The sequence below is a fragment of the Hyaena hyaena genome, unplaced genomic scaffold (assembly GCF_003009895.1).
Source record: "Hyaena hyaena isolate Hyena2069 unplaced genomic scaffold, ASM300989v1 scaffold_333, whole genome shotgun sequence".
NCBI lineage: Eukaryota > Metazoa > Chordata > Mammalia > Carnivora > Hyaenidae > Hyaena > Hyaena hyaena.
This window is the reverse complement of record NW_024080963.1, coordinates 1,716,305-1,729,477: the sequence shown is the minus strand read 5'-3', so window position 1 is coordinate 1,729,477 and position 13,173 is coordinate 1,716,305. Positions and strand designations below refer to the sequence as shown.

General features: G+C 38.9%; 1 protein-coding gene across 9 annotated transcripts in view; it reads right to left on the bottom strand.

Moving 5' to 3' along the window:
- Nucleotides 1–13,173, bottom strand: part of ELF2 (E74 like ETS transcription factor 2) — a 97,166-nt gene that overhangs the window by 15,047 nt on the left and 68,946 nt on the right. For 3 of the 9 annotated variants that reach the window (XM_039249141.1, XM_039249140.1, XM_039249142.1), the window contains exon 1: nt 6,869–7,210. The exons of 5 other annotated variants lie outside the window; for them this stretch is intronic. In XM_039249141.1, coding sequence (XP_039105072.1) covers nt 6,869–6,926 — 58 coding nt within the window. In that variant the 5' untranslated portion in view covers nt 6,927–7,210. Of the gene's footprint in view, nt 1–6,868; nt 7,211–13,173 lie in introns of those variants that run through there. One more of the 9 variants, XM_039249139.1, reaches the window with a different exon arrangement.

The following is a 13,173-nucleotide window of genomic DNA, read 5'->3' as shown; positions in this document are numbered from 1 at the left end:
GTTGTCTAAGGTGCTATTAATAAACTATCCGGGTAAACTAATTCCTTATGTAATTGTATTAAGACACACCCTAAAAACCTTACCATATTAAAATCAGAGCTTCAAGTACTTGATAATACAGCAACAGAATTTTACCCAATTTTTAATGTTTTCAGTTATAAACAAAGTGAAATGTGCCTAACAGTTACATATAATATTGCCCTAAGTTTTTATGTAGTTTGAGGCACATTTTTAAAACCATGATTTCATGTCAGCTTTGTTGCTATTTCTGACCTCAAACTCCCGTCTCCCCCAAATTCAATATATTATTTCCCAGAAATATTTTACATTTACAGAGTAAAACATTACATAACAAACTTAAGAATAAAATTTACCAATCCATATTTTAAATTTAGGATGAGAATATAAAAAATGCATATGTTTTCTATGAATTATCAATCACAAGATCTAATACTCTAGATCTAATACTCTAGATCTTGTACTGTCAACAAATTGTTGTTAAGCATTTATCATATGCCAGACAGACCCTGTGCCACAAATGTGAAATACAAGTGTGAACAGATCTCTGGCTTCATGAAGCTTATACTAATAGTTTAGAAACATACATGGGAGTATCAAAAACATAAATGGAAATAAAATACTTCAAAACTAAAGAAAGGTACAAAATACCTTAAAGTTACTCTATAAGCTAACAGCTTATTAAGCAGAACACTGATTTCTTTTTCATGCTTACTAATCTTACCTTTTGTCATTTTCATTAACTAAAATAACCCTAAGCACTAGGAGCTCATACTTAGATCAATTTGCAATAGTATACCCATCAGTTTCCAAGAATACTTAACCATGCTGTAAAAGAAGCATTATCTCTTTTTAATTTTCTTTTGTTGATATAAGTCTATAAGTAGTTTTGATTAAAAAACATTTAAGAAATATTTCTCGGGATGCCTGGGTAGCTCAGTCGGTTAAGCTTCCAACTACTGATTTCAGCTCAGGTCATGAGCTCCCGATTCGTGGGCTTGAGCCCTGTGTAGGGCTCTGTACTGACAGCAGCCTGCATGGGATTCATTCTCTCTCAAAATAAATAAAATAAACTAAAAAATAAATAAATATTTCTCTTATTCAAGTTTCTGTAAGTTTTGAAAAGTTTTCAATTCATTTGGTTTAGCTCAGTAATTCAAATAAAATTTAAACTAGCATTATGCACAATTCTTAAGGATAAACATGAATTTAACAGTGTTGTACAATCAAAGTAAGCAAATGAACAAACAAGCAAACTACAAGCAAGGGCTGAAAACTCTTTATCTCTTACTTAAAACTTGATTTACTGGCATCTTTCTAGACCCGTGTATGAAATTAACTGGAGGAAAAAAACAAGCAACTCATTTTAAAAATGGAAACAATGAAGACAAAAGTAATCTGAAAGGTATCATTTTCTACTTAAGACTAGTAGTTGGTGTTGTGGTTAATCCCTCTTGAAGAAATAAATGTATCAAATAAATTTCAAAACAATTTCAACTTTAATATTGTGCCAAAAGTCAAATTTGTTTGATTTATGCCCTCCTTTAGTACTGGTAAGAGTATTCTTATTTCATTTACAGCTTTCTAATCAACTGGTGTTTGTATGGTAGAGTATTCCAGACTCACTCAACAGCTGTTACAAAATACCAAACTTGGTAATTATGTCTGACAAGAGACATACCTCTCAGCTTTGCAGAAGAGAATGCTGGCAATGGATCTAGTTCATAACAAAGTTCTTAAAGTCAAAAATAAAAATTAATAGCAACTTAATTTGAGAGGAATGGAAAAAAAATAGAAAACATTTCCTTAAATGATAGTAGTATGTCCCACAAGCAAGACCATAAACTAGTATTACAAAGTTATCACTTAACTACGCACCTGACTTACCACAGCTTATCTTCTAAATGCCCCAAGGTGTTAACAGGTGAGTGAAGAATACAAATGAATGCAATAAAAAGGGGGGGAAAGGTAAAAGTTTGGGACATTTTTTATTTTATTTTTTTAAAAATTTATGTTTATTTTTGAGGGGGGAGGGGCAGAGACACAGAGAGAGGGAGACACAGAATCCAAAGCAGGCTCCAGGCTCTGTGCTGTCAGCACAGAGCCCGATGCAGGCTCAAACTCACAGACGGTAAGATCATGACCTGAACCCAAGTCAGTCACTTAACTAAGCCACCCAGGTGCCCCTATAGAAGTCCTATTTTTAGATATTATTCTATTTAAAATCGAAATTAAGAAGATATTAAAATACTTGTAAATTCATTGAAAATAACAAACTCAATACTTATAAGTAGTATTTTCATGAAAATAACTTTTCTATAACAAAAAAATCAGTAAGCAGCTTTGTTTTACATTTTAGCAAATCTTTTTAAAAGAGAAGCAGTTGGATTCATATTTGCCTCTTCATTCAATTTGTTTTCATATCAAGTCATATAGCCTCTAGAAAACTCTTAAGACTTGTGAAAGTGAAAAGGCAAATGTCTTAGTATTATTATGAAAACAGTTTAGCCCTCACAGACTCCCTAAGTCTCGTTACTCCCCAGATCCTCAGATAAGGGATCTCAGTTTTAAAACCTGCAACTATAACTTATTACCAATCATAATAATAACATCCATATTCTTAGTGTTTCTTTAACTTTAGCTTCTAAATAGAGTATATAGATATTTATTCTGTTTTCCAATAGAATAGTACAACAGCATTTTGTCCACTTAGAAATAAAGGATTTAGGAAGTTTTTCATAAATACTACTTTGCATCCCTATGAACATTTAAGCTACAGATAACACAGGGAGTTTAAATAATTATCAAGAACATTCTCCTGCCTACCCTTCTAAACCAACCACATATCTTTCTAAAGGTTTTATGTTGAATTATCCTGGTCAAGGACTTAAACACTGATGATGTTACTCTTCAATTCAGTTTTTATATGAATTTTAGTACTAATGCAATGAATTCTGAAGCGTAATTTCTTAAACACATATTCAAATAAATTTTCAAAAATGAATGCCATTTTTCCAGGTTTAACACATGCTTCAGGTTTTTCACATCCTAAACTGTTTTTGAATTGATCTTTTCAAGACTGACAGCAGATATTTCAATTGACAGTAAATTGGAAATGATTTTCAAGTTCAAATTTCACAACAAACTTTGACAAACTAGACAGATTTGTTTTGTCAGTGAAAATACTTAAGAAAATTTCCAGAAAACTTCCCTGCCCCCCCACCCCCCATTTATTAACAGCATTAAAGTAGAACAAAAGTTTTGGTGACCCTATCTCTCAATTCTGAAACTCTCCAATTTCTTAATTCTCAATTTCTTAAAACAAGTAGAAACAAGTCAAGGGAAGTATACTTGAGAACAAGAAGGCAGAATATTTTAAATTGAAAATGACCCAGAAAATCTAGACCATACATACCCAATGGTTTCAAATTAATGTTAAGAAAGTAACATCCATTTTTCCTATAGACTAGACATTTGTTTTTCCTATAATTAGCTACATGTTTATGTGTGTGTATACATACATACTGTATATGTATATACATGAAAATAAGCCTAAACTATATCATAATCTTATTCAACATATAGACCTGGCTTCAAGTTCCAATGTGGCATAAAGACTGGCTAGCAGAAATTAACCCCCCAATTATGTAATGACCTTACTAAAGACATATTCACTCACATGATGTAATGTTAAAAAAAAAAAATAAAAAAAAAAGCCTTTACTTCCCATTAAAAATTTGAACCACTTATATTTTTAGAGCTTTAAAAGTTATTAGAGATCCCCTAGTCTTGTTCTCTTACAGAAAGTGAAGCCTTAAAGAAGTCAAGTCACTAGCACACAATTAGGTCAGTGACTGCGAGATGCAGATCTTCATCTCCCAACTTCAGGGTCAAGGCTCTTTCTCATACATCACATTTTAAATTAAAGTTTTATAAAGTATGTCATGTCTTTACCACAAAAATATTTTGTATGTTAAAATAAAGGTGATTTTTAATAAATAAGCTTATTTATTTCATTCTTAACTGAAAACTCCTCTGACAGCATAAATGCTAATAACTAAAGCTGAAGTTGATAGCTAACGTTGATAGTTAAACCTCAAAAGGAGGAAAAGCAAGTGTATCCTCTAGAACCTTAACATAAAACAATATAGTCGTAATATTAAGTGCTTTATATTGACTTAGAAACAACAGTTTTGCTAACAATATTCAACTTAAAGCTCTACAAGTTTTCATTAGTATCAGTCATTATACACTAATCATCAGCCTATCATAGCATTAACATTTATGTATTATATAGATTTACATGTCTCCCCAATTAGACTGTAAAATCTTTATGAGGAAGAATTATGTCTAACACTCGATGACTTCCCTCAAGGGAATAAAAAGTATCCTATTTTACAAATACAAACTTCACAAATATTACTATCCCAACATCACTGGAAACTGGCAGCAATCTAAATTTTTATTAATTTAGATCTATGATTCCTCATTTTATGGGCCACCTTTCCTCCTTTCAACTCACTGAGTAATCCTTGGGTAAATCAGCAAACTTGTCTCAAGTTTCCTTCTAAAACAAGGCGTGTAAAAGAGTTTACGATTACATGACAATGGCTGAGGAAATAATCTGAAAACAATTATATGTAAAACATTTTCTTTACAGAATATTATAATCATAAGGAAACTTCAATTGTAAGATTTGAAATACTAAAGAAATGCAGTAGGACTAGAAAACAATGTAACTTAAAAACCTCTTATCAAAGGAGTTACAACTTGTGTTTTCAAATTGTAACCTGTCTATATGTTTCCACTCCAAAACATCTACAGGTCACGTTTAGCTTCGCTAATTCCAAAAGCTTCTGAATGAAATACTTTTCTATTGGCAAAATTAAGCCCTCTAACTTTTACAATACTTTTCAAAATTTTGTGGGGGCTAGGCTAAGTTTCTCCTGGTATGTTCACAATCACTGAAAACATTTCTCGAAATGTTTAACACTCACAGAAATATCACAGACCCATACAATTCCAGGTATTGTTAGTATCAACAACATGAGGCCTAAAACTCCATTCCTTAATTCATATTATATTATTAACGGACTCAACATAGAGAAAAGGAACCAAGTTCTCGCTGTACTCTGCCTCTTATTTACTAATACTTAGGTCCTTGCTCTTATCAGAAAATAACTGTCAAATATGTTTTAATCATGTAGTAAACTGTGATTTTTCTTTGGGACTTGTTTCAAGGTGTATTACATTTTCTAGGATAAAAGGCTGGTCACGCATGTGTTATACAGTACACAGTTATATTATTCAAGGCTTTATTTCAACTTAAAGCCCTTCCATTAGAGATGCGCATTTATGTTCATGATTTTCCCCAACCGAACTGAATCAGAGTTACACCAACCGAACTACTAATTTCACACTCCCAAAGGGTAACATCTTTCTGCAACATTAGTCTCTGGTATTTCCAATCTTCCAATTCCCATAGTTGGCGATATGAAATAGAATCCGAGGAAAAGGAACATGTATGCTTTGTTATTAGTATAAGTGAATAATACTCAAGCACTGCTACATCGTTTCAGGGGCCTCGCCGCGCTGTCTGCTATTAAGTAAAGCTGCTTTTTCTATGTAACTTAAGTCCGTGCCCTTCCGCTGCAGCAGTGGCGCTGCACATCCCCCACCCCCGCGGCCACTTCCGTGTTTACACTCCTCTTCCCTCCAATTCCATGCGTACATTGTCAGCTTCACTCCCGCCCAATCTTCATTGGCCCAGCGCGGGCCCAGAGTCCCGCCCCCAGAAATCAACGTTCTTATTTGGAACATCTTAGAGAGCAGATTGGAACCAAAGGCCTGTCAATCCCGTCCGTTCTGTCCTCTCCGAGGCGCTTCCGCTATGGTGGGAGGTTTGGGGGGGAGGGGAAAAGGGGGCAATTCCGTGCGGAGACTTCCCTAGGGCCAAGACTCCCACTCGCCCGCCCCACTCCTTCACATTCACCCTCTGTTTACAAAAATAAACGTTCTTCTCCGATGTCTCAACGCTCCAGGTCAGGGGTACAAAATATATTCCGTGTCCTTCCCATTCTTACCCCTAAAAAACAACCCACGAGGGAAGGGGCATAAACCTACTTCTTCACAGCCACCCATTAAATGAGGAAAGGGAGGCGGGCCCCTGAGAGCAACATCAGCCAGGGCGATTCCACATTATGCGGTGACCCTTTCCAGAACCGTTACTCCTGAGACTGCACAAGGTGGGGACGTGAAGAGGAGGGGCAGAGCATTTTTTTGGCGGGTATCGGTCTACCGGACGTGGCCCGGGGCTGCATCGTCCACGCGGAAGTCACGGATTTGTGGACCAAGTCTGAAATGAGAACGGAGCGGGGGTGGCGAGAGTTCACCGGAGGAACCCGCCGCCCCCGGCCGCGGGCAGTAGCGGCCTCTCCGGCCAGACAGCGTGGCAGGCGCAGCCGAGAGACAACAGCCTCACTCACTTCCTGGTTCCTCAGCAACTGGGGTGAAGCGCACAACTCGTCCGCCCCCGAGTCCCCAACTTAACTGCAGCTCGGCTCTCCGGCACCCGCTGCCAGCGCTCCGCCCGGCAGCTGCCGCCACTGCTCGCCGAACACACCCTGAAGCGACAGCGCCAGATTCGAGGCAGGTTACTCTCCAAGGTGATCACTTCCTGATTCGTCGCCTCCATTACTTCATTCACTACCCCCCTTTCCCCCGGCCGCCCCAGTGACTGAGGTGGACACTGAACCCCCTGCACTGACCGCCACAGGGGAGTCACCCCGCCTTCTGTGCACCCCCTCTCCTGCTGCACCGATGCACAGGAGAAAACTTCCCCTGTCCTTACCAGCCCGGATGAGCAGATCCAGCTGGTTCGTGGGTCCCTCATGCAGAGACGTCGCCATGTTTATCCCGGGGCTGGAGCTGCTGCTTCACATTGACTTACACCGTGAGCAGCGGCGGCAGGGGAGGAGGCGGAACCCGCGGCCGGAGATACACGCCGTGCGACCGACACACACTCACGCACTCGCACACACTCAGACGCCCGGATCCTTGCGCGTCCTCCGACAGGAAGCCGAGGCCGGCCCGCCTCCCGCCGCGGGGCTGAGAAACCCCACCACCTAACGGCAGGGGCGGCGGCGGCGGCGGCGGCGGCGGCGGCCGCCTCGGCTGGCAACGCGATCCTTCCGCCCCGCGCTCAGACAGGAAGTCCCGGACGCCCGCCCCGGAGAGCGGCCGCGGCCCACGGCGAAAGAGACACCTGAGGCTGGAAACCGCCCCGGGAGCCGCGGCTAGGACAAGGCCCCTCGGCAGGAAGAGGCACATTTCACGCTCTGCGGAAGAAAAGTCTGCAATTGTCCCCACTTTGGAAAAAGGCCATTAATCAAATTTTCTTCCTGGAAGAGATCTAATACCTAGTCCCACAGCTGTAAATAAAGGTGGCTATTTAACTTGTTTTGGCCGTTTCAACGCTTATGCAACATGTAAACCGTCCGCTTCAAAAAGCTGCACTTTAAAACAGGAATAGCAACAACAAAAAAGGCATACCTACAAAATATTCCAAAAGCTTTACTTGGAAAGTTAGTCGTTTCCAACTACTTTCAGAGGCTGGCTTCGTCTTTTTTCCTCTACAGAAGTGTTAAAGAGCACTCTAACCAGGTATTTATTAGTAAACAACAGAATTTGCCAACCTCTGGGAGATGAGATTATCCTTCCCCAATTTGCTAGTCATGGAATTCACATACCCTTTGATTTCTGTTTGGTCCATTTGGAAACAAACGTATTCATTTGTATCAGTTACTTTAAAAAATCTTTTTCATCGAAACTAATGTTATTACAAATACATGCTAAAATACAATAGAATTGCGGGATAAATTGCCATTTAGTGATTATAAATTTATCGACAACACAAAATCAAACCAATAAAGTGACTCAGATGACTCTTCATTAAAACAAAACAAAGAATGCTTCCCTGGTTTCAAAATTTCATAATATGAAAGAAGTTTGAAACAAAATGTTGTCCTGAAGTTGTTTCTACATGAAATTTACATAAAACAGTGCCTTCTACAGAGTAAGGGCTCAGAGTACTGGCTAAATACACACCAAAAAAGATTTGGCAGTTACAAAATTAAGGTACACTTTTTATGAACTGAATTGAATGAACTGTAGTGATAATCCAGAGATGGAAAAAGTTTTCCAGTGGTAATATTAATGCAATATTTGGCAAAAGTTTGCCCAACATGTCAGTGCAATTTCAGAATAGACTTACACAGCCCATGACTTTTGTTTGTTTTTCATTTCTTCTAAATACTCATTTACTCTCTTGGAGCTTTGTCCTAACCTTTCCACCATGATACTCAACCTCCTATAAAAGAACTTCTATGCCATTTCCAAAGTGCAACTCCCCTTAAACTCAATAAGGATCTTGCTTGGATTAGGTAAACTTTCAGGAGTTGGACCAAAGGAACTATATAATTGGTAGCTTTTTAAATCTCTAGTCAATTTAAAATAAGGATCATCTACTATAGGCAGCATCTTAAATGTAGAGTTTCCAGGTGGGGGATGATAAGGAAAACCAAGGATCAATTCCAGGCTTTAGGCAGATCACTGATATTGATAACAAATCTGAATTTCTACTCCTATAAATCAGTAGTTTTTCATGCATTTAAAAAGGAAGAGGGGCTTATTTTTTCTGGAGGCAACAAATTAACTTGGCTCATGAAAGAATACATAACAGAAGAGTCCATTTGAAGCCTGATACACAACTTTTACCTCACGATTTACATACTGGGATACACCTTAAGAAGTCAATATTATGTATTTTAGTCTTTGTACATCTTAATGATACGTATTCATCTCAGCCTATTTTGAGTTCCAAGAGAAGAGAAGCTGTATCTATTCCTACCTAATACTTCACAGTATTTGTGTGTGTGTGTGTGTGTGTGTGTGTGTAATAACAGAAATCAATTCTGAAAGACTGTAAAATATCCCTACATATTTAAAGCTCTTGTAAAAACACAATTCCCTAGGCTTTGATGCAATTCTGCCTTGCTACTGAAACCAGACTTTCAAGAGCCACCAATACTTTTTAGAAACCAAAAATACTATATTGGAAATAGCAAGTAAGGAAGAGCTGCTGCTGGAAATATAAATTGGCACAAACTTTCAGGAAAGCAGTGTGGCATTATATATAAAAAATCTATAAGAGAGGTTCATATATTCTGACCCAGGAGTTTCATTTCCAGGGCCTGATCTGAGCAAATGACAAACAATGGGTTGATTGCTCCATTAAAAACGATTTGAAGAATTTTTTTTTTTTGGGGGGGAATTGCCAAGCTATTTTTCCTGGTGAGCGCACCATTTTACACTCCCAAACCAGCAATGGATGAAGGTTCTAGTTTCTACACATCTTTGCCAACACTTAACTATTTTTGGTCCATTTGTTTTTTTATTTTTTATTTTACTTTTTAAATTTAGTCTTTTTTTTAACTTTACTTATTTTGAGAGAAAGAGAGCAAGAGAGAGAGAGAGAGAGCGTGTGCACAGGAGGGGCAGAGAGAGGGAAAGAGAATCCCAAGCAGGCTCTCCACACTATCAGCCCGATCCTGGGCTTGGATTCATAAACCATGAGATCATGACCTGAGCCGAAATCAAGAGTCAGATGCTTAATCAACTCAGCCACCCAGGCACCCCACATATGAAGAATTTTTAACAACACAGTATAATAGTAAAAATATAAATGTGCCAAGATTCAATTATATGTGTATTTGTTCACACAATAAGACTCAAACCATGTAGTACATGTGAATGTATGTATTTATAATATGTATATGAGTATAGTATACACACACATTCACACATTCATCTGCATTTCTCAAGCCTTCAAGATTAAACAAGTATTGATAAGCAGAATAAAAAATTGAGTAAGAATAGAGATGTTAGCATGGTAGACCCTTTAGAGCAAATTCACATTCTGCTAATAACATCACAGAAAGGTATCTCCTACATCAAAGTTACTGCTGTATCTTAGCAGGAGAAAAAAGATTAAGTAGCTAACTCTTTTTTTGTAAAAAAAATTTTTAATGTTTATTTTTTATATTAGAGAGAGAGACTATGTGAGCAGGGGGTGGGGGGCAGAGAGAGAGAATGAGACAGCACAGAGACTGACAGCTTGACGCAGGGCTCCAACTCACAGGGCTCAAACTCACAAGCAGTGACATCATGACCTGACCTGAAGTCAGATGCTTAAACTGACTGAACTGCCCAGGCATCCCAGGCCCCCAATAAATAACTAACTCTTATTGAAATAAAAGCTAGTGGTTCCATGGTGTAATGGTTAGCACTTTGGACTCTGAAATAAAAGCTACTATGCTAAATGCTTTACCTTCACTTTTTTCACATATTACTCTCTACATTTTATGAAGTGTATATTACCATTGTGTTCATTTTATAGATGTGGAATCTAAAGTTCCTTGAGCAAGGTCATTGAGTTAATGTGAGGCAGGGCCAGTATATGAACCCAACACTGACTCTAAGAGCCCTTACTCTCAAACACCTTTGGTGCTATCCAAGCACCAAAGGAACAAGGTCTTCTTATCTGTTATAATGCATTTTGTGTCCATTTTCTTGTCTGAAAATTTTTACATCTCTCCCTTCAAAAGGTGGAACCTAATTCCCCTCTCCCTTTGCGTGTGAGCTGGACTTAATGAATCACTTAGCATAAAGCTGAAGTGATGATGTAGAACTTCAGAAACTAGCTGCTCAAACTCTTCCTCTTGGGTCACTCTCTCCAAGGAATCCAACCGCCATATTATAAGTACACTCAAGTAACTGTGCAGAGACACCCTTCAGGCAAGAAACAAGGCATCTTGCCAACAGTCTTGTGTCTGCGCCATCTAGAAGACAGACCCTCCCCCTCCCCCCCACTCCCTAACCCTATTCAAGCCTTTAGGGGACTGCAGCCTCATGAAAAACCCTGAGCTAGAACCATGCAAATAAGCCACTCCCCAATCCCTAACTATAAAAACTACTCAGGTCCCTGGGTAGCTTAGTCGGTTAAGCATCTGACTTCAGCTTAGGTCACGATCTCACAGCTTGGCTCGTGAGTTTGAGTCCCTCATCAGGCTCTATGCTGTCAGTGCAGAGCCCACTTCAGATCCTCTGTCTCCCTATCTCTGCCCCTCCCCTGCTCATACTCTGGCTCTCTCTCAAAATAATAAACATCCATAAAATATTATTAAAATGAAGATATTGGGGGGCGCCTGGGTGGCTCGGACGGTTAAGTATCCGACTTCAGCTCAGGTCATGATCTGACAGTTCATGGGTTTGAGCCCCGCATCGGGCTCTGTGCTGACAGCTAGCTCAGAGCCTGGAGCCTGCTTCAGATTCTGTATCTCCCTTCTCTCTCACCCTCTCCTGTTCATGCTGCCTCTCTCTCTCAGAAATAAACAAAAACATTAAAAAAAATGAAGATATTGGAACTCATAGTCACATATTCATTTATTCAACAAATAATTATCTAGCACTTACTTTGAGCAAGTTTCTGTCATAGGTGCCTATTATCACACCTGGTAACACTAAGTTATATTAACAAAGGAAAAACATTAAGCCTTCCTAATTCACACAGAACTCCCACTAATGGTGAAGTCCTTACAGACAGTATGATGTACAAAATTGCTTATACATGGGGGCGCCTGGGTGGCTTAGTCGGTTAAGCGTCCGACATTCGCTTAGGTCATGATCTCGCAGTTCGTGGGTTCAAGCCCCGTGTCAGGCTCTGTGCTGACTGCCAGCTCAGAGCCTGGAGCCTGTTTCAGAGTCTGTGACTCCCTCTCTCTCTGACCCTCCCCTGCTCACACTGTCTCTCTCTCTCTCCTAGAAATAAATAAAACATTAAAAAAAAATTTTTTTTTTTTAAATTGCTTATACATGAAATTAGGGGAAGAGTGAGTATATACTACATTCTGGACTACCACCCAGGAAAGTTAAATTATTTACATGTATTAAAGCCTTCATAAAGCATAGATTTTTAATGAGGGGTTCACCAAGGCAAAATTTTGTTAGTACAGTGTGCGTTTTTCTAAGGAGAAGGGCCATGGCTATTTTTAGATTCTCAAAGAGACCCATGAGTCCTAAAAGTTATTTTATCATAAATTATCTTACAGTATGCATTTATGGACCACAAAAACCCTGCAGTGAGTAAGGACTCAGTATGTACCATTTTTAAGATGAATGGTTGGTTTAGGTTCATGTTTTCTGCATTTTATTTAAGTTATTCCTGGGCCAGACTATCCTTGAGGTTGTCTCCACTCTATGGTTTACACTAGGTGACACAGCTTCCGATTCTAGGAAGTCACTCCTAGAAGACTGTCAATTGATTATTGCAGCAGGCTTTTTGGGGGGTGGGGGGGTTGTTGTCCTTTCTTTTTTAATGTTTATTTATTTTTGAGAGAGAGAGAGCACACAAGTAGAGGAGGGCCAGAGAGAGAGAGGGAGACACAGAATCTGAAGCAGGCTCCAGGCTCTGAGCTGTCAGCACAGAGCCCAACACGGGGCTTGAACCCACAAACCGTGAGATCATGACCTGAGCCGAAGCAGGATGCTTAATCAACTGAGCTACCCAGGTGCCCCTGTACCTAGCTGTTTTTTTCTAATGGATATTAGAGAAACAACTCTTCCCAAGCAGCATTTATTAAGCACCCATATGTACATGAGACCCTGCAAAATGAGTTGAAGTAGTTAATGATCTCTGTATTTTAGATAATATTTATGACAACCGATTTCAAGGGTTTGGGCTTTTTATTACCATTAGAGAATTTCTAGTATCTTGAATACACTGGAACATTTTTTTTTCAATTCTTATGAAACTTTATAAGAGCTAATAATACATAATTCTCATTTAGCATGTTTATGAAAAAATTAACAATGGAGTTCTTAACTAAGATACATTACAACTCTATGTCAAATTTTATTTTGATTGATTCCAAAAGGAATATTCAGATTAGCTAATTTCTTCCCCTCTTATGATACAGCTTCTGCATGCTACTCGAAAAAGTTCCTCAAAAGTCAACACTGAGCTTTTAATTGCCAAACCCAGCTGGCTCCTTAGTCTTCACCTGACTCTAGTTCTCTAGACAAATGACATTATTGACC